Source organism: Podarcis raffonei, chromosome 11 (assembly GCF_027172205.1).
Source record: "Podarcis raffonei isolate rPodRaf1 chromosome 11, rPodRaf1.pri, whole genome shotgun sequence".
Taxonomy (NCBI): domain Eukaryota; kingdom Metazoa; phylum Chordata; class Lepidosauria; order Squamata; family Lacertidae; genus Podarcis; species Podarcis raffonei.
The window spans coordinates 37,300,552-37,327,091 of NC_070612.1; the positions used below are offsets into that span (position 1 = coordinate 37,300,552).

At 42.6% G+C, this 26,540-nt stretch overlaps 1 protein-coding gene across 2 annotated transcripts in view; it reads right to left on the bottom strand.

Annotated features, from left to right (window-relative positions):
* Positions 1–11,076: 11,076 nt before the first annotated feature.
* PCSK1 (proprotein convertase subtilisin/kexin type 1) overlaps positions 11,077–26,540 on the bottom strand; it is a 31,586-nt gene continuing 16,122 nt past the window's right edge. For both annotated transcript variants that reach the window (XM_053408449.1, XM_053408450.1), the window contains exons 7-14: positions 26,141–26,313; positions 20,889–21,101; positions 19,134–19,234; positions 18,013–18,246; positions 17,330–17,487; positions 14,456–14,589; positions 13,814–13,975; positions 11,077–12,958 (exon numbers count right to left, since the gene is read on the bottom strand). In XM_053408449.1, the coding sequence (XP_053264424.1) occupies positions 12,599–12,958; positions 13,814–13,975; positions 14,456–14,589; positions 17,330–17,487; positions 18,013–18,246; positions 19,134–19,234; positions 20,889–21,101; positions 26,141–26,313 (1,535 nt within the window). In that variant the 3' untranslated portion in view covers positions 11,077–12,598. The remainder of the gene's footprint in view (positions 12,959–13,813; positions 13,976–14,455; positions 14,590–17,329; positions 17,488–18,012; positions 18,247–19,133; positions 19,235–20,888; positions 21,102–26,140; positions 26,314–26,540) is intronic.

The window sequence follows — 26,540 nt, forward strand, 5'->3', positions numbered from 1 at the left end:
CCTTTCACTTTCAGCGCTCTGTAATATTTATGAAATGAACTTTATAATCCCTGTTAATGTATGTGTTGCCTATGATAGTGTAGATGGAAACCTTTGCGCCCATTCATCAGGTGAATTTTTGCCTTATATCCTGTTCTCAAGTCCCCCTAGATATAAATGCATGTGGAGGATGCCTTCTATGAACCAGAATCAGTTCTGGCATTTGACTTGCCATTTTGGTGAATGGCTGTGAGAACATATTTTATGGCATCTTTTCCTACTGATGTCCAAAGCCAGCAGGAAGCAGTGGATCCAAAGACTGTTTAGATCGCATCACATCACACTTCTAAGGACAGATGAATGCAACTGATCATTTGGGTTTTTAATTAATTAATTAATTAATTAATATTTTATTAAGTCCGCTCGCGTCTCTTGATGAGGCAGTGTTGCTGGATGGAAGGGGCTTCACTGGGGCTCCGACAGTGGAATTCAAACAGTAGTGCCCTTCCTATAGGCGGTGGGGGCATATGCCCCTCCATTCCCTTCCATTTGCCTGCACCCTGCATTGGCGAATGAGGGTGCAGGCTGGGACATGGGCTGTCTGTGCCAGGGGCTGTCTGCCCATTTAAGCAGCCCACACTGGGGCACGGCCTGTTTGTTTCTGTGCTGGGTTCCCCCCCATCCCCCCCACCCACGGTTTACACTGATAGGCAATGACTTTGCTGTGGCTACTGTGGTCACCTTTCTTTACGGGGCCAGGTAGGAATTTGCCCACCGGGCTAATTGGCACTGACCTGGTGGTTTTGCCTACCTCATAGCAATTTCTCACAACTGGTTGAGCATGGGGGCAATCCCAAGTGATAATCTCTGCTGGAAACTGTACATTCAATAAATAAGAGTTTTTATCCCATAGGTTTTTGAATAAATGCATAGGTTTTCCATTCAGTAGGACTACTGAAGATGAATTTTGTCACAAAGCAGAGCAGTATTTCTCATGCTGCATTTTTACATTCATAAAGATACATGCCATTAATATCCTCAAATACTTCTCAAAGTTATAGAATTTTAATGCTGTCCTAATGTAACTAAAAATAATAATCATACAATGTGATAGGAATATAAAAATGTGATTTGAATATAAAAAATGGCAAGACTGAATGTCCTGTGTTGGATTCTAAGTAAACTAACATAGAACCAGATTGTAAAATGCATACTAATTTGTATGTAAATTTAGAGCTGGGTCTTTATTTCTATATCTTTGTCATGAGGGCATAGAATTTTGAGGATCTGCAGTTGTTTAGCAAATTTGCTTTTTCTTGCATTGGAACAGAAACAGCTGACAACAGCTTCCAGGGAAAATCAAAGGCTGAAACTGTTCTAAAGTAATATTAAATGGTGCTGTGCCATTTTTTCCCTTCAAAATGTGTACTGCGAAACTTTCCAATATCTTTCTTGTGTGTTTCCCAAGCATTTTGATAAATGGAAGACTGTCTGCCTGAATTACACAGTAAAATCAATATTCTACAGCGTTAATGATGGTTCAACCAACTTTGACATAATAATTTCACTCAGGCTGTTTATTTAAGGAATATGTTTATTGTAAGTAGGTAATGGTAAGTCTGTGACATTAATGGTTCGTAGACACATTCTTGGGTTTGGTTATATATTGGTAAAGTGTTATATAGGTTTAAGGTTGGTTCTGTGAATATTATTGTTTTCTTGTTCATTTCTTTAAAGCCCCACATAGAAATGACACACAGCCTAGTATGGAAGACAGCCAGGGGAGGATTAGAGTATGCATTTGTAATACTTATGTAGTACTAATACTATTAACAACCACTAGATGAATAATATTGATAATAACCGCTAGATGGAGCTCCACACTCTAAACTTGCTAATAGAAACCCCAGCTTGTTATTATAGTGAGTCTCAGTGTCCTGTAGCATATCAGTTTGGCATGATAAACATATTATTTAAATAATGCTCCCATTGGCCCAGATCTCTTATCTACAGAATATAGAAGTAGCCATGATAGTTAGTTTCTTGCAGCAAAACCAATACAGAGTTTTGTGGCACATTAAAGAACTACTGTAATCCTAGCCATGTCTAAAGGTAAAGGGACCCCTGACCATTAGGTCCAGTCATGGCTGACTCTGGGGTTGCGGCGCTCATCTCGCTTTATTGGCCGAGGGAGCCGACGTACAGCTTCCGGGTCATGTGGCCAGCATGACTAAGCTGCTTCTGGCGAACCCGTTTACCTTCCCGACGGAGCAGTACCTATTTTATCTACTTGCATTTTGATGTGCTTTCGAACTGCTAGGTTGGCAGGAGCAGGGACCGAGCAACGGGAGCTCACCCCGTCGCAAGGATTCGAACCGCCGACCTTCTGATCGGCAAGTCCTAGGCTCTGTGGTTTAACCCACAGCACCACCCTTAGGTCCAATTGAATTTCATGAGGGTTACTCCATGTGAGTGGCGTTAGGATTACAGTCTAATACATGTAGCTTAGGTCCATTGATTTCAGCAGCCTACTCTGAGTCAGGCTAACATTGGCTATCATCATTGACTTTTGTGGGCTAGAATACACTTCATCAGATGGGTAAATGTCAACAGGGGATTTATACAGGGTCATGAAATACAAAAAGTGTGCTCTGTGACCATTCCATGCAAAATAAGCAGAGTGGCCATTCACAACAGGCTGTAACTGGTGATAACATGATCACCGTTGATTTGGGATATCAATAGAATCTAGGATAACGGATTCGATTCCAGGATGTTTGTGTTTTCAGTACTGATTTGTGAAGAATCTGCAATAACTTTACATTTAAGCTTTAATTTAAAGGTCGGTACATTTTGCGTTATTTCCCCCTCTAATCTCACAATCTTCCCACCTGCATCTATCTATCTATCTATCTATCTATCTATCTATCTATCTATCTATCATCTATCTATCTATCATCTATCTATCTAGGTAAAAAAGGTAAAGGACCCCTGGACGGTTAAATCCAGTCAAAGGCGACTATGGGGTTGTGGCATTCATCTCACTTTGAGACCGAGGCAGCTGGTGTTTGTCCACAGACAGCTTTCTGGGTCCTGTGGCTAGCATAACTAAACTGCTTCTGGCACAAAGGAAACCAGAGCGCACGGAAATGCTGTTTACTTTCCTGCTGTAGTGGTACCTATTTATCTACATGCACTGCTAGGTTGGCAGGAGCTGGGACAGAGCAATGGGAGCTCACCCCATCATGGGAATTCAAACCGCCAACCTTCTGACTGGCAAGCACAAGAGGCTCAGTGGTCTATCATCTATCTATCATCTATCTATCTATCATCTATCTATCTATCTATCATCTATCTATCTATCTATCTATCTATCTATCTATCATCTATCTATCTATCTATCTATCTATCTATCTATCTATCTATCATCTATCTATCATCTATCTATCATCTATCATCTATCTATCTATATCTATCATCTATCTATCCTATCTATCTATATCTATCATCTATCTATCATCTATATCTATCTATCATCTATCTATCTATCTATCTATCTATCTATCTATCTATCTATCTATCTATATCATCATCTATCTAATCTATCATCTATCTATCCTACCTACCTACCTACCTACCTGCCAACTTCAGATAACGCTTCATAAATCACTAAAGTGGATTGTTGTCCATGAAAGTTTATGCCGCAATAAATGTGTTCAGTTTTAAGGTGCTACAAGCGTCTTTGTTGTTTTTGCTGTGATAGATGAAAGGCAGCAACCTTTCTGGAAACGATTATGTTAAGAAGACAATCAATAGGAAGTGAAATTGACAAATGCAAGAACAGCAGATGGTGCTCTGAGTAACAGAAATCTGATATTTGTCTGGAGATGACTAATCTTTCCATAGTTAGAGAGTTAACAAAAGTTAATCTTGGCTGTGACGCATTATTTGCTCACTCAATGAAGAGTTGGCACCACTCTTTCTGCTATTGGTCTCAGCCAGTCTGGTAAAAGGCAAGAGAAGCGGCAACTGTGATGGGATGAAAGCTGCTCTCTGAGTCCCTGGAGAGCTGCTGCCAGACAATGCTGGGTTAAATGGGCAAATAGTTTAACCTGATAAAAGGAAGCATCCTATGAAAATCCAGATAGTGTTTAATTCAAATCCAAAAGATAAAGGTGTTATGGTGCTCTTTTTTTTGCCCAAGTTAGAATTGAGGGGTGGAATTCAGTGTTGCGCCATTAGTCCATCTGTGCAACAACCAAACCAGGGGGGAGAGGGAACTTTTCACTTTGTTGTTTAAAGTACCAGACAGAGAATCCAGGACCATGTCAAAACTTTATGGAGGAAGATTATTGGCCCCTTTACTCACCTGATCCCTGTTCAGATGTTAGCTGCAATACCCATGTCTGGTGCTACTGCTTCCTTTGATAGAAAGCTACCATGGAGGAGCAACGAGCAAGTTGTCAAGACCCCAAGTTTCTGGGTTAAGGCAGCTCTCCCTTCTTAGACTAGAAGAAACAGATAGTTGGTCTTCTTCTTCTTCATTGTCATAAATGGTTGGTAGGGGTGAGATGGTCTAGTACAGCCTCCTCCATCCTGGAGACCTCCAGACTTTTGGGACTACAACTCCCATCATCCTTTACTATTGACCATCCTGGCTGGGGCTGATGGGGTTTGGAGTCCACAACATCTGGCTAACACCAGGTTGAGAAAGGCTGGTCTGGTGAGACTGATATCACTATTCTGCTGCACAGAATAAGAATTTAAATGCACATAAGCTACCGGTACATGGATAACCCAAGAGTGTGGGTGACATGGGCCTTTGTTTTGAAGCATGGTTAAAATACGGGGGATCCCTAACAACAGCTCATTTTTCCTAAATGGGAAAACTCTCATAGCAGTCATTTTTGTGTGTCTTTGTTTTCTAGAGTTAGAGGCATATTCTAGCCAGAGCAACAGACCACCCTTAATTTTAGCACCAAAATATGTTGGTGCCCTTTTATCATGATTCATTTCTTTCCAGTGGTTTCACTGACAACAGTGCCAGCCATGTGAAAAGCAATTAGGAATAGTAGATCAGCTCCTTGGGTGACCTAGAAAATAGTAGGCAGCAAAGGCAAATGGAACGGACCCAATAACAGCCTCTGTGTGTGCAACATGAAATGCCATAATTAAGTACTTTTCTCGGAGTCTGAACATCACACCCTCCCACACACTGCAGAGGTAAGTAAACAGGAAAGATCTTTGCCTCTGCAGGCTACATTTCAGTTCTGTTTCAGGTGAAATTATACGTGCCAACATTGCACTCTGTGGCAAAAAATAATGACGGGTCGTAGTTCAGTGGTTGAGCTTCTGCTTTGCAGGGCGAAAAGAGGGGAGGAAAGCCCCATTGAGCAAGCAGAAGTCTTGCACAAGGCTGATGGGACATTTGAGTTGAATCCTGAGAGATTGAGAATGCTGTGTATGTCCTGCATCCTAGGAGTGGCAGGAAGTTTTTTCCAGCAAAGCAAAAGTGGTGATTGGCTAAGCATCCCTTGTATTTCCTCCTATTATCTTGCATCTCTTTTATATAAATTTGTCACTGAGCCACGCACTATTTGACTTAGCTTTTGGAATACAGATGATGGAACATTCCCTTCTTTCTTAGCAAGAATATTTGCCATGCTATGCGTTAAGAGACTTCATGATCCTCAAAGGAAAGGATTCTGCCCTGGCTCACTGCCTTTAATGCGACTGACATATGGCATTGACTTTATAACTAGCCGAGCTTTTATTGCTTTATTCCACAGAGGAACTCTGGACTTCATTAATAAACCTGCAAATCTTTCATTCTAAGTGCACTTCCTTATCAGGCTGTACAGCCCTGCATTACTGCATGTTTTAGCATTCAGAACATTTTACTGATAAGAAGTATTGTTAAACAAAACATTAGTAGATAAAACAAGAGCAAACCCATTTATTCTTGGCTACCGATATCACAGCAAGGGAAAAGAAATCACTCTCTGCTGCGTATTCTTAGATATCTAAATAGCTGAAGTAGCTTCACCATTAAGAGCTATATAATCGTTTGGCTACAGAGGCCTTGTTCTTGTCTAGTATCGTAAGAGGAAGATAATACTTGTCTCCATCAAAAGGCAATTTGCCTGGCTGCATCTTAGGGAGAGATGAGAGGGCAAGGCCCACCTCCTGGGCCTGGCTGGGACCAGGTGGCATCTTGCTCCTCCTTTCTCCACCCCCCCCCCGCCAGAACTGTCTCCCCTCTTGGCCATTCCACCATTATAACATTATGTAATCTTTGGTACATGAATTTATTGGGCTTCCTCTTTCCTTCCTAGCTTCCCCCCTCCACCACTTTTGTCACTGAATCTATTACATCACACATCCTTGTTTTAAAATTTTAAAATGCCTCAAGTGAATGATCAGAAAGGCAGTGTTTTAACTGCAGAAAATAAGTAATAAAATAAATAGCTTGATAAGAGTAACAAGTATATTATTTACAGAAACATCAGCAAAGCTAATGTGAGATGAGCATACAGACTGTCTTTCAAACACATACAGAACAGTGCTTTTTTGCTGGGGGTACGCAGGGGTACGCATACCTCTAAACATTTTGTGAATCTTTGTACTTTTATCCATTTACTGTATTTATTTTCCCTGATTTGAACTATAAAATGGTGATTTTTCTTGAGTCAAAATGAGAGTACCCCTAAACATTTTATTTTATTTTTAGAAAAAGAGCACTGGGTTTGAAACAGACAAACTGTGCAATCCCTAAACAGCCCCCCCGAACACTGCAATCTGAGGCATATCTCTTCATTGAGTTCAATGGGGCTTATGCCCAGATAAACCTATGTAGGATTGCAACCCAAGTCCCTGTCTTGTTACACACACGCACATGCTTACATACACACACAATACACACATAAACACAGGTCAGTTGCCATGAACGTTTTGGAGGAAGGGTAAGATAAAAACATGATAATTAATCAGGAAGGGAGCAGAGCTGGCCCGCATGAGGGTGAGGCAACTGCCTCAGGAAGCACCCTGCCAATGGGCGGCACACTTGTTCTACCACCCAGCTCCAGTGTGGTGTAGTGGTTAAGAGCGGTAGTCTCGTAATCTGGGAAACCGGGTTCGCGTCTCCGCTCCTCCACATGCAGCTGCTGGGTGACCTTGGGCCAGTCACACTTCTGTGAAGTCTCTCAGCCCCACTCACCTCACAGAGTGTTTGTTGTGGGGGAGGAAGGGAAAGGAGAATGTTAGCCGCTTTGAGACTCCTTAAAGGGAGTGAAAGGCGGGATATCAAATCCAAACTCTTCTTCTTCTTCTTCTATTGCCTGTTTCCCTGCCCTCTAGGGGCAGAGAGTGGCTGAATCTACACATACATTAAAAAACGCTTTGAAAATGCTTTTTAAAAAAACATTTAAAAAAATATATGGAAATTGCCATTGGTTCAGCAGCGCCATCTAGTGTCAGATTTGTATAATGCACTTAAAATGCCCTTAAAACGTCATATTTGCAGCTCTATAGCCGAGTCCAGTGACTGTTGGCAACCTCTGTGGAACACCTCCCCTCTCGCTGAGTCAGTGAGAGGGGGTGTTCCACCATGCAGCTTTGCTGCTGCTGCTGCTGCTGGTGTGTGTGTGTGTGTGTGTAGATTTCCCCCCACCCCCAGCCTGGTGGTGTGGCAGGGCTTTGCATCGACTACAACTCCCATCATCCCTAGCTAGCAGGACTGGTGGTAAGGGGTGTTGGGAATTGTAGTCCAAAAACAGCTGGAGACAATTTGCATCGGCAAACAGCTGGAGACAATTTGCATTGGCAAATGTGTGTTTAGGTTGTCTAGTACACCTGACTGCCATCACAGTAGTTCTTGCATAATGCTGGTATCCCATGTTGTCTCTGAATGTCATCTTGTCCCAACTGCTTAAGTTGGTGCTGTTGCACTGGAATAGCCACCACTGTCAAATTCATTACAACAGCTTTCCGTTTAGCAGTAGTGCTGTTAGGTGATTTTAGACTCAAGACTCAATGGTTTCAACACCCCGGGATCTAATAGTCTTAGATGTCTTCATATTGCACAGGTAAAAAGGTAAAGGTAAAGGACCCCTGAATGGTTAAGTCCAGTCAAAGGCGACTATGGGGTTACGGGGCTCATCTTGCTTTCAGGCCAAGGGAGCGGGTGTTTGTCCACAGACAGCTTTCCGGATCAAGTGGCCAGCATGACCAAAGTCACTAAACCACATCTGGTGCAATGGAACACTGTGACGGAAACCAGAGCACATGGAAATGCCATTTACCTTCCCGTCACCTATTTATCTACTTGCACTGGTGTGCTTTCAAACTGCTAGGTTAGCAGGAACTGGGACAGAGCAACGGGAGCTCACCCCGTCACAGGGATTCAAACCTCCAACCTTCTGATCAGCAAGCCCAAGAGGCTCAGTGGTTTAGAGTCTTTAGACCACAGTGCCACCCGCTCCCCTATCCTGCATGACTAACCTGTGACCCTCCGGATATTGAGATTATGGAAGTTGTAGTCTAGCAACACCTGTAAGGCCAGAGGTTCAGCACCCCTCCTTTAGATGGCAATTTGCACGACTTCACTTGCTTCAAGATGTCACTGCTTACATTGAAGGGACTTCTTGCTCATTCTGCTGTGTGGGGCCCTATACCTCTGCCCCCAAAGTCCTGCTCTGAGAGCGCCATGACACTTTGAGGCAGTCCTTCTGTGCTTTTCTTCAGATTCAACCCTTCATGGCACTGCCTCGTATTTGCAAGCAAATGTATTTCACGTGACGTCTCTGTGTTGTGCTTCTTTACAAATGTTAAGACCACACACTCTGGGCTCTGCTATCACATTACGTTGTATTATGCTATGATTAAACAAATGTAAATTTTAACATCACATCACATCATATACATATGGCTGTTGTCAACCCAACAAGCCATCAAAAATACTTTATTGGACGAAGTTGTTTTGCTAAAATAAAAAAAAATGGTTTGCTGTCATTTATTATTTTTAAAGTTTGTAATAATTTATTGTTTTCAAATTGTGTCTGATAAAAGCTTTATGTTATAAATAGCTGTAAAGAAAATATAATTCCCCTTTGAGATAAGACATTCTTTATCTTTCATTTTACTTTTTCACAAAACACAGACTGGCACCAAGAAAAGACTAACAAAAATAATTTAACATCTATATAATGCACTCTAGGTTGGAAGCATTCAAGCAACAGAATTTGTATCAGAGGACTTTAAATATAGGTTTTATGTAATTTTAGTTACAATACGGGTTACTGATCTTAAATGAACAAAGCTAAACAAAACCAGGTATTCAGAAAGGGTTACAATCATGTACTGGCCATCACTGATGTTAATTAAGGTGTGCAGTGGTAATTTTCACATAATGAATAATTACTTGTTCTGCTGCACCCTAAAGGAAGCAGCCAGTAATTATCACAATCTAAGCTAGATGCTAATGAGGGCTAGAAGCACTGCATTATGTACAGTGTGGTTCCCAGGTTCTGATAACTTAGCAAAGGGAGGAAATTAGCATTGGTTTTCCAATTTCCCATTAATCATCCCATCTTTACTTCAACTGTTAAGACTCTCCTCCCTGGAAGAGAGGGGAGTGGTTGTGGGCGGGAGCCCGAGCTCCGCCCCTGGCCGGGGGGCCTTAGCCCCCGCCCCTCCTCACCTGGCTGGCGCCCACGCCCACTGGAGGCAGCCAACCAGGTGTCTCCAGGGGGCGTGTTTAGCAGCTTAATGCTGCGGCTCCAGCTCCGCCTCCTCCTCAGTCGTCATCGTCCCGCAGCGAGTCAACGGGATCGTCTTCTGCTGCCAAGGAAGTATTTCCCGAGCCAAGGAAGTATTTCATCTTTACTTCAACTGTTACATTCTATTAGGTTATTATATCATTGAACTTTCTGTTCCCTACCAGGGTTTCCCAAAGTTGGGTCTCTAGCTGTTTTTGGACTACAGTTCCCATCATCCATGACCACTGGTTCTGCTAGCTAGGGTTGATGGGGGTTGTAGTCTAAAAGAAGCTGGAGACCTAAGTTTGGGAAACCTTGATCTAAATGTTATTTGAGCTAGGGAACTTTATAGAAAACTCGCATCAAATCTGCCACTAGTTTTCAGTGTAAAGTTCATGGCATATGTTGAGGGGCAAATAGAAGGAGAAGAGGAAGGTTGAGAAGGAACTAAATTAATGAAGGGTGAAGCCCCTAGCAGCCAATTTTTCACTTCATACAGAGCCTCATTGCTACTAGAGGGATGTTCTCAAAAGGCAAGTGGGCATGCCTCATGGTGACAACCAATGTGATTAGCACCAAGGAGGGGGGAAAAGATTAATACTTGCTGTAATCAAGTCTGCATTTGTGCATGCTTTGAAGTTCAATGGGTGCGAACCAACGTCATCATGCACAGCTGGTTGGCACTACAGTTTGATTTGAAATTAGTATTACACAGGTAGCTGCCTCATATTGAGTCAGCTCCTTGGTCCACCTGAGCTCACTGAGCCAGTTCATTGGTCAGTATTGTCTACAGCAGGCATAGGCAAACTCCGGTCCTCCAGATGTCTGGGACTACAATTCCCATCATCCCTGACCACTGGTCCTGTTAGCCTGGTCTGCAGTGACTGACAACAACTCTCCAAAATTCCAGGCAGGACTTTTGCCCAGTCCTATCTGGAGGTGCTGTGGCTTGAAGTTGGGACCTTCTCCATGCAAGGAAGATGGTCTGCCAGTGAGCGATGGCCCTTCCCCATGACTGTATTGTATAGAGGAAAGAGAGGGGTAGAGTGGGGAGATGTTGATCGTCACTATTTATTCACCTAGCTATTCACCTTACATTAGTTTCATCTTAATGCGCTCGTTTACATTTTCTAAACTGTTGATTCAACAGTGTATTTTCTCCTTTGGGATGCATCTTCAACATAATAGATTATGGCCTTATTCTACACAAAAAATGTGCACATGGGGAAAAGGTACCATTCCGCTTAACACCCTGCAATTTATTCTTTTGAACCTTACCTGATGATTTAGCATTTCCCCTGGCAGTCACCATACCTGTAGCTAGATGCTGTGCGAGTGATGCTTTCTGCCACAGCCCTTTCCCACATTTTCTCTCCTGTCCTCTTGATTTCCTTTTCACTGCTCCTGCGGCCTCTGTGCCTGCATTTTGTTTCACTAGTTATTTCCTTGATGTCCTCTTTTTCTTTTTCTTTTTCTTTCTTTCTTTCTTTCTTACCTGTTTCAGCCGTGACCATGGTTCAGGCTAAGGTGCCCCCCTACAGACACTGCCTCACTTAATAAAGCAGCCAAGCCAGTCTAGGTATCTTTCATTGAAATGTTTCTTCTGCATTCGATTTCCATTTGTTCTTAAAAGCCCTTGTGCCTCTCTTCCCCGGTTTTTCATTTCTGACAAAATAGCCTCTCTGCTAGATGTTGACAAATGTGTCATACAGCAAGAAAATCACCACAATAATGCCAGATCTGGTTAGATTCAGCATTTGCTATTTATATTTAGTACTCTCTGGTCATATTAGGGCTTTCTCCCAGGAAGCCTGTCTCTTGAAATGTATGGACTTAGTTTTGATATTGGGGGGGGGGGGAGTAAAATTAGCACATTCAGAGCCTAATAGGGCTATAGAGTTTTAACACCAGCAAAAGGGCCTTACTGGACTCATTCGATCCTGATGCGCAGGTTTTGGCACGGTGCTATTCACATCTGCATTTCTTCCTGTGCCTTATTAAAGAAGACTGGTGCTGGTAGTATCCTATTTACATTTCCCAGGTTCTATATAATCCATGTAGATCCAAGCATGGTATAGGTGTTGTATAGGATTCTCCTAATAAGTGGATCAGGGCTAAGAGGTTCTGCATACAAAGTAGATAGTCAGCTGATTGTCAGTGCTTGGGCCCAGCTACATTTTTTACTTATACAGGTAGGTGGGTGTGGCTTGTTCCAAATGGTCTGGCAGGCATATTTAGGCATGTGGACCAGAGATGCCTCACTGCTCTTCTTGAACCACAGCGGTAGAAACTGATTGGCTGTACGGAAGAAATTTTTTTGAAGGAGCGTTTTTACATGTGAATCTAAACTAGGGCAGGGTGGGGGGTTGGGTCCACAGACAACCTTCAGTATTTGGGGTTGAAAGGAGTTGGTTGGATTTTGTGACAATACTGCCTTATTCCTTCTGAAAGGAAATCTTCTCTATGGGTTGAAGAACTCACTTAAATTAAGGAGACGTTAGATAATCGCTGGCTTTTCTGCTTGAAACAATATCCCTAACTACGATTGGTAACATAATTTTGGGGACAGGGCCTGCTGCATTCAATCTCTAGTGTTTTCTCAAGTTGGTGAATTTGTCTCATTCCTGAAGGAAGTTGCCTGTTCTCAGGATTACTGAAAGCTTTTCATAAAGTTATGATTTCCTCACATCTAACAAGCAGCCCAATCTCTTTCTCCTAAAGAAGATAGTTGGCATGCAGAAAGCCATAAAAGTGATGATGATGCAGATTGAATAAGTGGGAGCCAGTCTGGAATGATGAGTATTAAGAAGATGGGGTGGCTGTGAATGTTTCCAACCTAGTGCCTTATTCTATATATGTATATCTTAATCTTTTTCTTTCAGAATGTCAACCAAGGCTTGGAGTAGTCTGTCATCCCGATGCTTGTATGGTTTGGCAGTGTAAAAAAGGTCAACATAGTCACTATACAGAGACTCCTCTGAGTCTTTCAGCTGAGAGGCTTGGTTTAGTTTCTCAAGAGCTTGATAGTAATGTTCATAGGGAATATTTGAGTTTTCACTTAGCACCTTTTTTGGTACTTGATTCCCACCCATCTGGTCACGAAAGGCATTTTGCAGTAGCCGGAGCATTGCATCTGATGAGGCCACTTCCTGTAATTTATCTTTGCCAGTGGTACTTTCTGTCACCTTCCTTTTTCCACTCAGGTTCTCCAGTGTGGTGTGATCCTGAAATATATATATATATGTATGTATGAGTGTGCCAAATGTCAGGAGCCATTGAATATTAGCAAAAGGAAAAAGAACTCCACATGTTTAAAGCAAATGCTGAGCAGATTGGAAACCCCAAGTCAAAAGTTGAATGTTGCCTGTGGCGGTTGAACTCATACAACCAGCTGTTCATGGGCTGGGGGCCAGCACACTCAAGCTTTCCTCACAGCTATTATGTGCAAAGGGGCTATAAAACAGAATGCTCCATGCAGTGTGATGTGAGCTATCAAAGTTCATTTGTGTTCAGGTCTGGTGCCAGTGGTCAGCCAGGTCAGGCATTGTCTAAGAGCCTGAAAAGGGTCCCTCATTGCTCTGACCCAGCAATGCTTCCATTAATGGTGACCACCTGTCATCTAAATGTACCCAAAATGCAAGGTCTATGCTTCTATAAAATGCACAGGACCCATTCTATGGATCTATGGAATCTATATAGTTCATATCTATATATTGCTGGGGCACTGCGTTTTGGCAGATGGCCACCATGGTTGGAAGCTGAGCATTCAAAAGAGGAACCACCAGGGACATCTAAAGGTCATCAGGTTGGCAAACGTTGCATTAAGCTATCATGACTAACAGTTGCTGTTGCATCCTTCATGAATTTATCTAGTCCCTTTTAAAGCCATCTAAGCTACATAATAGCCATTGCCACATATTTTTGCCTGCCAATTGTGTACATTAATTAGATATACATAGACCCAATAATGGAGGAATTCCAGAAAGACAAAAACATTTTAAAAGGGGAAATTTCCTCCTGTTTGATTCTAATGCTACAAGGATGCTTCAAGGATGGGTATGATGAGAATAGATTGATACCTCTACAAAATCCGCCATCTTTTCCGCACCTCTCCTGTCATTTTGGACAGTATTGTATGATGTGTAGATGCGAGGTTTCTTCATGTGCTCAGGTCGAGCTGAAGTGCCATGCAAAATCAGCTTCCAGTTCACAATTCTTCCTTCATTTTGCAATCGTCTAGACTGAGGGGGTCATAGCAGAATAATTAGTCTTTTACATTGTACAGGTGGGTGACAGAGGAGAATAAACTGGTGGTGGCAGTGACTCCAAGTGCAACACAAATGGAGTGTAGGCCGGCTGAATAAACATTTTAACCATTCTACACACTGTTTGTTTTACTCTTTGAAATCTATACATTGTCCTGTTGCATTTATTTCTCAGTACCCCGATTTCTTCAAAATAAATACATGCCTGCTCTTTAAAGCAATCTCATGAATCATTGCTTCTGTCACAATGTGCAAAAATAAAGCATTGATCTTTTATTAGAAACCCTGATGTCTTCTTATCTCAGCTGAACTCCTGGACGATAATTTCCAACCAAACTAATGTGATAGGTATTTGCGGCGCTGATTATATTTCCTCGCTTCTGGCAGGAAGGGGCTTACACCCCTCGTATCATTTCACTCATGCACTTGACTGCTTCAGTAGCTTCCCCTGCTTACCGTATCAACAACTTTTAAAGTCCATGTGCCTGTTGGATTCTCTCCCCAAGTGTGAACTGACATAAAATCCCAGTCTTTAAAGCCATTGGGTGACTTATCTCTTTGCCGTTCGGCTAGTAAGACTGTGGTGGTCCCTGTATTAGAGGAAAGGAATAAGAATCCCAGGATAAGGTCACACGAGGAAAACTGATGAGGCTTAGCAGACAGTGATAAATACAGTGTCAGCTCTGGAGACACAGAACGACCTTGAGTTTCACAGTCTGTACCGCTTAGGTTCACTGAGGAATAAAGGAATAGCTTGTTGTCTCTCAAGAGCTATAGTAATATGTGGATTTGGGAATACTGAGTTCCTGTAGATCATAATGCACTGCCAAAATGATTCAGCACATTGAACAAATAAAATCAATGACTGAATACATTGTATACTTTCCTGGAAGTTTAGAAATTAGGCATTGAGATCCGTCACTTACAAAATCCACAACTTCTGACTGAACAGCCCCCCGCACTGCTTGACAAGCTGCTCATAAAGTGGGATGTGAGGAGGGACCTCAGCTTGTTATGCAGATATCCTTGGGCCAGAAGACATAAATAGGGATTCTCCAGTGATTGTTTAGAAACAAATGTTTGCCCAAGGACTTCCATGGATCCCTGCCATTATCTGCACCTTTCCACATCATTGCAAAACTCATCAAAACGAGTTAAACATTAGCTCCCTGCATGTGTTGAAAGAGATACTTGGGCCACACTACCAGCACCATCCCTGACATTGGAAGTCTTCTCCTGCTCCACTACCAAAACCCACACATTGGACACAGACATCTCAGCAGTGGAAGCCAGGTCTAAGCAGTATGCAAAGAGGTTTCCACAGAAGCTGTAGTCTTGATCACCCAGGGTTCCAGCTCCTGTGAAATCCTATGCATGGAGAGTCAACATACACCGAATTCCATTGCTTAGATATCCATGCCTAAGAGTAGGGCCAGGTAGACACACAAACTCAAGGATGGGGATAGTAGCATGGCTCTGCTTCTCCTTCAATATATAGTTGTTGTGCAAGATTGTAGGTTTTGCATATGTTGAATGGAACTAACAACATGTCCATTAATGTGTCGATATACTGCACAGGCAAAAGGAAAAAAGAAACTGCCATGAGCAGGGTAAATGGCCCTTAAAGACCTGAAAGTCTTGGCTTTGGCTTAGTTTTTCAGTAATTGGTTCAGATTTTATGATTGGGGAGTAAGATTCAGAATATAGTATTGGTGGGAGTACATGGGCTATGATCAGTGCCTTTGTCATTGATTTTAATGAACATAATAACATGCCTTATACTAAGTCATACCAATGGTCCATCTAGCTTAGTGTACTGGTGGGTAGCAGCTCTAAATTGATTGATAGCAGGTTCAGAAACAGGTTTCCTCCAGTCCTCCTTGGGGATGCTAGGAATTGAAACGGGGGGTCTTCTGCATACAAACCATGTGCTCTATCATTGAGCTATGACCCTTCATGTTTTCTCTTCTCTCAATTTGCTTTCTGCAACACATTTTTTTAGAGGAGTCCTGGCTGATGACAATTGACATGCTCTGGAGCAAGCAACTTAGAGATTACAACCTAAAGGAGTAGATAAGGGAGGTGGCATCCCTATTTTGCAAATTGACAGGTTTTGTGATCTCTCACACTATTATTTTCTTTATGGATGAAGCTCCAGAAAGCTCACTTCTAATTTTAATGAGAGCTTGAAGGGCCCTGAGGATTGGTCATGAGAAATAATAAGAATTTTTAAAAAATGCCTAGAAGCTATAAAATGGAAGCTATAAAATAGGAGAGCTCTGTTGTAGATGAGTTCTGTTGCTAAGACAACAATGGCTGGTTGCTGATAGATTAAACTCCACATGCCCTCAATAAGGGAGAGTTATATTTCAATTTTAACACTGCTGGACCTCTCTACTTTACATTATTGGCCTTAGCAGGGATTTACGCGCACAATCTAACTAAGGTGGAGCCAAGGAAGTATCCCTGCATCTTAGTGAAAGTGGTGAAGGACCTTTTCAGAGACTTTCTGCAACAAGAAGCAACATCTCAGTAGGTGCTACTCTTTGAGAAAGCCCCAATGGGGACGGTGCTAGACCATGATGTGCAGCCTCATTCCCAGGGTACTCTGGGTTTTAAAAAGGAGATGGTTGCCTCCATTGGCTTCCTCTACTTTTTCTTTACCCCTTTTTCTTAATCCCCCTAAATCACTGAAAAAGTGTTCCACATATACCTACTTTCAGCAAGGTGATGCTACCAAGAGCCCAGGTACAACAATGGCCTTTAGCCATTGTTTTTCTCTTGCCTAATTTGCTAGAGGGAACATGAATCATGGCCATCTCCAAGAAAACCATGGAGTAAATGAATTTTCCAGGAAGTGAGAGCTGGAGGCAGGTACACAGTATATAGATTGGGGAAGATGTTTCGTTTACTTTTTAATTTCCTTTGTGCTTTCATTTCTTTTTCCATTATTTTGGGTTTTCCCCTTGAAACATGTGCCAGGAGCATGGTGGTGGCTGGCTCACCCCTCGCCAAACCCATGAAAATCTCTGGATCAAATACCTGCTCAGTTCTGGTAGGTTTGTTAGAAGATATGCATGTTGACATGCAGTTGTGCTTGCTACTGGCAAACAATGCTTTGCCATCCAAAAGCACCCTCATTGATACACGTTTTTAGTTTGACATTTCAGGGTTTTTTGGTGTGCTGATACTAGCATCCCACTTCCCAAAGGGATGCTTAATCCTGACAGCTCCCAAAACATTACAAAACAGCAAAAAGAAAAGAGAAACTGGTTGTGTCTAGGGTACAATTACTAGACATAGCAGTACTAGGTAGTTTGTCTCCTATACCTGATGGAGAAGTCAGGGTCACATGAAGATCACCTCTGCGGGAATATTCAATCGTTGCTTCAAATTGTACATGTTCCAGGGATTTAATGGCATTTTCTTGACCTTCACAAGCTGTTGTGGGAATTTCAATGGTAACTTCACCACTAGATCTTAATAACCTGGCAATGTTACAAGGAAATTATCAAGTTATTTCCCCCCCAATGTCAATTTATTCTCTCCATTTATTCAGTGAGGTTCTGTTGCCTTTTTACACTACTTGTGGTATTAATAGTCTCATGGTAAGATATGGACATTTTGCTTCATTTATTGTTCCTGTAAAGCTCCTTTGAAATAAATTCTGGGTGAATGAGCAGGAACGTGTATAATGGTTTTTTCATCCCACTGTATGGGGGACCCTTAGTATTTCACAGGTCCAGCAGCAGCACCTGAACTGACAACCTAAGCCAGGTTCAAGGATCCACTGGTCCTTGATGCTTGCTCTGTACCAGGCAGCTATGGGCTAAATTTCCCACAATGCCCAAGATTACAATGCTACATACACCCGTGAGAACCATGGGAAAGTTTTCAAAGCAGCCTGGTATTGGGGTGGTGGTGGCAAAGAGCTTCTAGGCTTTTCAAGTGTCTTTAATAGGATAAAATATTTCTGGTAGACATAGGCTATTAACTAACAATGGAATTCTTACCTTGGTTCAAAGCTGCTGTCCTTAACAATGCACTCTTTCTTTTCAGGTACTTCTTTCCAGGTTTTAGGGTCAGCCAAATCTACCAGTGCTTTGGCATTGAGCAATCCAAATCCAAATCTGCTGTTCACCATCAGTCCAGCTCCATTCTTCTTCCATCCCGGATTGTTGGCCAACGGATCGAATTCAGATGTCCAGACTACCAAATGTTGCATATCTCTCCAGGTTAGATTAGGACTATCACAAACAAAATTCTAGTCAATTTCTAAATATCTCACCCAATGGTATTTGGCCACAATCCACTGGAATTTTCTTCCACACACTTAGTACATTCTTTCCAGTGGGTGGGGCTATGCTCATGAATTTTGGCATTCTTAGCAAAATATCCTGGGGCTTTCATGCTGTCCATTGTTCTTCACATAGTTCCATCAGTCAGCAGATCCCTACTAGGTTCCCCAGCCATGTTTTGGCAGGGACTTTTATAGAGAAAGAGATTATGTTGTGTTGGCTGGAATAGTAGGTTCATTATATAACATTTGTTAAGTCGATTTACTATTGTGTCATAATACTATTCCCCATTATATATATCTGCAGCCTTCACTGTAAACATTTATGAAGGCAATTTTGGGGTTGAACAAGGAAGATCATAATGATTTATGGATGAAAGCTTTGTCCTTTCTCTCCCACCCTTCTTTCATTCAGCCTCTGAGAAAGACCACCACCTTGAAACTTGCAGGGCATCTAATCCCTAGGATCTAAATCAATAATGGGTTGGATCTATATTTAGTCATGCCTGGAACCAGGGAGATGTAAGTTACAGAACAGTTCTAACCATGTCTACTCAGAAGTAAAGTCCTGTTTAATTCAGTGGGGTTTACTCACAGGTAAGTGGGGTTAGGATTGCAGACTACCTGTATGTCCCATTGATCTACTCTAAACATGATTAAGTCTGGAGACGAGCCTATATGTTAAACAGTGTGAGGAACAGTGAGAGCCGATTAAAAGCAATCCAGCTAACTTTAAAGACCTGAACTGCTGGAGGGTTTTTGCCATAATTTTCACAGTGATGATAACAAGAAAGAAAGAAAGATATGGGTACTAAAAGGGAGTTTAAGAAGACTTACTTGGCCTCCAGTGCCAGAGCAAAGATCCCTGCAGCTAAAGGAGCAGAAGCAGATGTCCCAGTGTGTGTGGAAGTGCATTCATTATGAAGGTCAGCACTTATCTGAAGGAGATAAACATCATAAATTACAGAATTTGAGTTTACTGTCTCCATGCACGAAAACACTCTTGTCTATGGGTGGAATCCAGAATGAGTTATGCTTAGAACATACCCAATAATCATGTCTGATTGTTGAGCCTGGATCTAGTTCCCATTTTTGTAATGAGTCCAACCTGAGGGCATATTTGACTCTTTCTAATAAAATAACGTGGGTGAGATTGGAAGACTCTTCTTTGCTGCATGCATTCTAGTTTTTGTATCCAAAAAAAATTTGCACTGAAGGAAAATATGTCCAAGTCAAGCAACTTGCCTTATTCTGAGATCTCAAGGAGCGTACAAGTTAGCTTTCCATGTTTACCAATGAATCATAAAGCACATTGCTATGTTGGGCTTAGGAATTTTTAAAGAGCTTTCTGGCTTTAAAATCACAGAGTTTGAGACTGAATGCTGTTCTTCCCCTCCAACAGAAGCAGAACACGGTCATTCAGAAAATGAAGTGGATGATTTATTAGAAAATGAAGTTTCCCACTTAGATAAAATACCTAACATGTCAGCAACGAAAGGTACAATGTGTGCAAGTGAAGAACTAATGACAGGGCATATTCTTATTTGCACTTACGGGAAGCTTTATAAGTCAACCCCAAACTGGAAGTATTTCTGACCAATCACACTTCAGATATTTTAACCCCCATCTCTGTTTCACAATCAGACCAAGGTCCCCCCCCTCCATGCTATAGGAGCAATAGGATTGCTACTTCCATGTGGTTTTCTGATAGGGTTGTAGTCGGTTTGCATACTACCTCCTGTTTTAGACACATGACAAGAAGGGTGATCTGTTCACTGCAATATTAAATCTATCAGTTGGTCTATGAGCAGAGATGTTCCCTGCCATGAAAGGAACAGGAAACCCACAAATTTTCTACCCAAACACTGAAAGCAAATTCAATCCAATTCCCTGTCCAAGAAGCACAATTCAAAGTCTTAGTGCTGACCTTTAAAGCCCTAAACGGCCTCGGTCCTGTATACCTGAAGGAGAGTCTCCACCCCTATTGTTCACTGAGATCCAGCGCCGAGGGCCTTCTGGCGGTTCCCTCATTGCGAGAAGTGAGGTTACAGGGAACCAGACAGAGGGCCTTCTCAGTAGTGGCGTCTGCCCTGTGGAACACCCTTCCTTCAGATGTGAAGGAAATAAGCAGCTATTCTATCTTTAAAAGACACCTGAAGGCAGCCCTTTTTAGGGAAGTTTTTAATATTTAATGCTGTATTGTTTTTAACACTCAATTGGGAGCCGCCCAGAGTGGCTGGGGAAACTCAGCCAGATGGGCGGGGTATAAATAATAAATTATCATTATCATTATTATTATTATATAAGTGATACAGAGGCAGTTTGGTCCTTCAGGGTGACAGATTTGAGAGAGCCTCCTCTCACCCATATGTGACATTCTTTTTTTTCAGCAATCAACACCATGAAGACAAAACTATGGATCACTTTTTGCTCTTAAGTGAAAGGTTGTTTTGTCTTATCATTAGGGAAATGCAGTATCTTACATCCCACTACAGGAGGACTTGGCATATTAGAACATAAAACATGGATCAGGCGATTTCCTCCCCTCCCCTCAAAAATGAAAGCTTGTTAAATCTGGTAAAAACAACCTACAATTTTCTGGTCAGTATAATCCCCACTGCTGTATGCTGTGGCCATTGTTGAAGAGCACTTCTCTGCATACCAGGGAGAATGGCCTTGCTGAGAAGCACTGCTGATGGAGATCGTGTAGATGCTATCTGTGTAGCCATCACAGTCACAGTTGTCTCCTTGGCGGCCTCCATTCCCAGAAGCCCAGACGAAAATAGAACCTTTCCCCTTTCGCCCCTATAGGAAATGAAAGGAACAGCATGGTTATCACAAGGGTAGAAGCCCCTATGCTGTACATTCCCACAAAAAATCATTGTTGCAGCCATTTTGTAGGCTGAACTGAACACATCAGCAATAAGTGAGCTATATAAATCGATTGAGAAAAGGTTATCCCCTTTTTATGGAATAATACAATATAACAATATATAACCATTTGTAATTGGTGCAAGAGTACAGCACTCCATTCACTGCATGGCTATAAGGTCTCTGGAGAGTTGCAGTCATACAGAGTAGACAATACTAAGTAGATGAACATTCACTGAGGAGCTATAAGAACAGTCTGAAGTGGGAAGGGTCAGTCGTGGAAGGTTGAAAATGAATGCAGTTTCTCTCTTGTAAATGAAAGGATAACTTGCTTAGGGAAACCCTCACATGTGGTCTAGTGCGGTGCGGTGGATTGGAGACACAGGGGTTTTCAAAGGCTTGACCCCTTAAGGCTAAGGGGAGTGAGACAGGAGGAAGATGCGGTGAAAACTTCACATTGGGGGACAAAGTGGTTTTTAGTGATGGGGAGGTATGAGAGGTGCTTGGTTGAATAGCATGGCTGTGTGAGTGATGAATGGCTGAGGCTCCATACTAAAGAATGTGGTTTGCACGTAGAAGGCTCCAGTTTCAGTTCCTGAAATCTCTAGTTAAAAAGATCAAATAGAAGGTGATGAGGAAGCTCTCTGCTTGAGACTCTGGAGAGTCGCAGCTGTTCAGAGAAGACAATACTGAGTATATGAACATTTCTTTTTTTAAAAAAGAAACATTCAGAATTATCCTTAGCTACGTAGAACAACAACTTCTAAAGCTTTAGCAGTATCTAACCCCACTTTTTACAATAGGGGTGGTGGTAGCAGCTGCATCTGAATTTCTCGCAATTTGCCCAGCTGAACAATATATAGTCAATATACACAGAAAAACAAAACGTAACCAACAGAAATAATTGCTCTGAGGGAACATCACCGATTCCAGGTATATATATTTAAAACAACACTTAAATAGATGCTAAGAATTCTTTTCATTTCCATGAATTTCACGTATAATATTGCTGATTTATTACCCATGTGACTAGTGTATGATTCACACAAGTGCATTGGCATTTTAAGTGTTCTATGTTTGGCATGTACTTTCATGGCAGTGGAATAGCAAAATATATAATCTGTGCCTTCCTGTTGTTTCAAAATCCATGACTCTCCATTAGTTAAAGTCAGGAACCAATCGCCCCCGTTGCCTTTTGAGTCTTGGGTGATGAGTGAGAGGCAGCTATAAAAATGCAAACACTCAGAGCTAGAGCAGCATGAAAAAATATATTGGCTAGATCTTGTAGTAGCTTGCTGGTGACCTTTCAGCAGATAGTTTATGTTGAGTCTTTTTTTTAAAAAAAAGGAATTAATGAACTTACACTCACTATAAAGAACAGTGTGGTCCACTGTTAATCTGCTTGGGTGAATTTCCAAAGAGGAGAAAGAGTAGTAAGAAAGAAATGATTGCTGGTAATGTTTGTAAGGAATGCATTTGATTAACTGGAGTGGGGGAGGGCAACTTCAGGTCCAGGGGCAAATTTGGTCCTCCAGGACTCTTTATCTGACCCATAGGATTCTCCCCCAAACACATCCCTCCCCAGACCTGCTCCATGCTCTTCCCGACTGCCTTTGCTAGGCAAGAATTTGTCATTGGACTGTGACAACGCCTCTTTGCTTGCCTGGATGAAAAAGTGTATGTGTCAAAAGTATCTGTCAAAAGTCAGAAACCTTTGATTTTCCATGGGTGGGATAAATGGATGTGGCTAACTTATGTCCATTAATTTCAATGGGTTTACTCTACATATAACTTAGATAGATATAACTAAAAGCTCACAATCTGTTCCACTACCCACTGTTGCCTTTGGACCCAGCCACCACTTGAATGGGGGCCCCAGAAGGTTGTCCATGAAGAAATGGGGCCCTCAGGCTGAAAAAGGCTCCTCATGCCTGAGTCAGAGCAACAAGCAAACATGTGACGAATAAAATGCAACATTGTGTTGGGTCTCCAGCTACAAAGATGAATCCAAGAGCACTCCTAGACTATGTACCTGCTCTTTCAGGGGGAATTCAACCCCACCCAAAGCAGGCCATTGATCAGTTATCCTGACTCAGGAGCCACCTAGTCACAATGCCTCCATCTTGCCAGGATTCAGAATCAGTTTTCTTACCCTCATATAGGCCACAACAGAGGCCATGCAGTAGTCCATGGCTGACATGGCACAATTACTTAAGAAGGATAAGGCAGGGAGGAAAACTTCTCCTTATCCACTTTTTCACCTTCTAAGCAAAAACAAAAAAACCCCACCAATTCAAAAGGGAGTAGCTCCAACTTCTTGGTCACTTTGGTTGCCTGTTTTGGAACATTTCCCAGTACTAAAGATAACCTTCTTGAGGTGAGAACTATGAAAAATATAAGTAAAGCACTAGAAAGGCTGCTGGTCTTCTAAATTGCCTTGCAGCCGAGTTGCTTTCTGCACATTTGTTGATGGATCGCTTTCATAACTATGTCTATGCAAGTTGTTACTGCCAGCTAAAATGGGGCTCCCTGTTGTGCGATCTATGTGGGCCAACAGGCAAACTACAAAAATGGAGCAATATATTAAAAGCAAATACAATTAACTTCCAATGGATTTATACGCAGGCCTTTATTCAAACTCAGGCCTTTTAGTTTTTCAGCTGGAAGTCGCTGGAACTCAGTTCCGACATCTCTCAGGTGGGCACCATTGCCATTATAAGAGAACAAGGGAGGCTTTCATGGTGAGTTCCAGCACCTCTTTTTCTAGAAAAATAGCACTGTTCAGATCTAATCCCAGACAGCTGATTTATTGCAAGTACTACTAGGACGTGGCTGAGTATTCATTGACATCAAAAGATGCATCCTAGTGGTTCAACTGGGCCCAGATGGGCACCATTATGTGGGTACAATGCATAGGTGTCAAATCTATGGGGCTGAGGTCAGCTGGGGATGGGGCTGAGGCCTCTCCCAATCTTGAGGGGCCAGGCCGAGCCAGGCCTCCCTGCAGCAGCGGAGGACCTTGGCAGGCCTCCCCAAAATGGTGGAGGGGCCCCCTGGACCTACCCTCGGTGGCAAAGGGCCTCATCGGACCTCATGGCCTCCTCCCAATGCACATGATGTTACGTGTGTGTTACATGTGTGACGTCACGTGCACATGATGAACCCCCGCCCATGTCATGTGGAACTCAGCACCTTTGGTACATTGCAAACCGATCTTCCTTCCTGGATCAGCAAACAGAAGAAGAAGAAGAAGAGTTTGGATTTGATATCCCGCTTTATCACTACCCGCAGGAGTCTCAAAGCGGCTAGCATTCTCCTTTCCCTTCCTCCCCCACAACAAACACTCTGTGAGGTGAGTGGGGCTGAGAGACTTCAAAGAAGTGTGACTGGCCCAAGGTCACCCAGCAGCTGCATGTGGAGGAGCGGAGATGCGAACCCGGTTCCCCAGATTACGAGTCTACCGCTCTTAACCACTACACCAGCATTGTTACCTACAGAATCTACAGCATTTTCCTTTATTACATATACAGGCCAACAAGATAATGACCAATCCCCTCCAACAGCATACAAATTGATATTGTTAATTGGACTCAGCAACACACACACACCCAACACACACACAAACAAAACACACTGCAACCAACCAACTGCAACCAACCACGCCCTGGGCCTTCTGATCTCCCAGCGCTGGCGTGGTACAGGTGTATTTCATAGGTAGGCATGAATAAAAAGATGCCAATAAAGGCCTGCATGATCTTTAGCTAGACTAAAGAGCTAGCATGACAGAATTTCTCCCCCCTCAATGTGCATTCTCACCATCTTAATTATAATTGGATTGAGTTACTCCATGGGCTTACAAAATAATGCATAAAATCTGGGCATGTTAAAGAGAGACAAATGCAATATTCATGAAGCAGAAAGTTTCCATCAATATTTTATAGCACCTCTTTGCACACACAAGACCCCCATTAGTATTGGAAGCAAAACAGGCAGTCAAGGAAACGAGCTGAAAGACAACGTGGGCTGCTGCTATCTAGATCTTGAGCTGAGCCCTAGAGTCTAAAAGCATATCCCCCCAAGTGCCCTGATTTTCCAGGGACATCCTGGCTTCTGATTTGATCCTGGAATGTCCCTATTTTCCTCACCACTGCTGCCACTGCTTGGGGAGGAAGATGAGCTGGTGTTTGTCCCGAGTGGCAGCAGCGGCAGAGGCTGTGGCGGCTGCAGCAGTGGCTCTGAGGGAGCATCCTGTTGCCTCTCTATGGCCTCTCCATGGCCACTGCCGCTGGCCTCCTTCCTTGGGCAGCTCATAGCAGCTGCTGGAGAGCAAGCCAGGATGAGGCTGCTACCACTAAGGTCCAGCCCCACATTCCGCCGTGGCTCTGAGGGGCAGGCAGAGGGCAGGGCTGCCCTGGTCAGGAAGAAAGAAGAAGCGGAGTAAAATGCAAGGAGTCTTGATTTATTTTTTACAAAATGTTTTGTGTGTCTAATCTTGTGCCTCTCTAAAATTTATTTATTGGTGTGTGTTTTTCTTTTTGTAAATCTAAGAAAGAAAATGATAAAATAGAATTGGGATTAAGAGGTTTTCTCAAGATGGTGGAGGGCATGTGTGTTGTGTCCCATTGGTTTAGCGGTGGTGACACTCGCCCTTTTCCAGATAGGAAATGCTGGGGGGCTGGGTGGACAAAAAAATAGGGAGTTGAGGTGGGTCAGTTGGGGGCGGGGAGGGTGAGAAATGCCCCTATTTTCATCTGAGGAAAGTTGGAGGATATGTAAAAGCGTTCAGCCACTCTTGTTCAACTTTTCTCTAGAATAGTTCCAGTTTTTCTAAAACAGCATCTCTAAAACAGCAGAATTAGGGAACAAGTCACATAAATACTGCTCCTTGGAACGAAGCAAGTTCCCAGGCCCTGTACCCTGACATGTATGAACTGCTTAAAAATACTGCCACTTTCTCGGTTAAGAGGCCTCACCTTTTTGATGCCGTATTCAAAAGCCTTCTGTGCCAGCCGGCCAGGTCCCTCAACAGTTTTCCCATCATCATTTGGGCCCCAGCTGGCACTATAAATATCCACGTGATCTGGGCTGAAACCGATTGAACTTGCTTCTATGGCGTCTGTGACTATTCCGTCCAGCATTCTTATGCCTTAATGTGAGAAAGCAGAGAGACGGACAGAGACAAACTAGTGGTTATTTCATGCTTTCTCAACATTAGTATTATGAAACATTTCTTATCTCTATAGAATAGAAATATATTATTAGCCAATATAAGCTGCCAGGGCTTTAAAATACAATTGACACGGGCTAATGGGAGTTGTGGTCCAAAACTTCCAGGGGGCACCAGGTTGTGGAAGACTGATCCAGGACTTTATT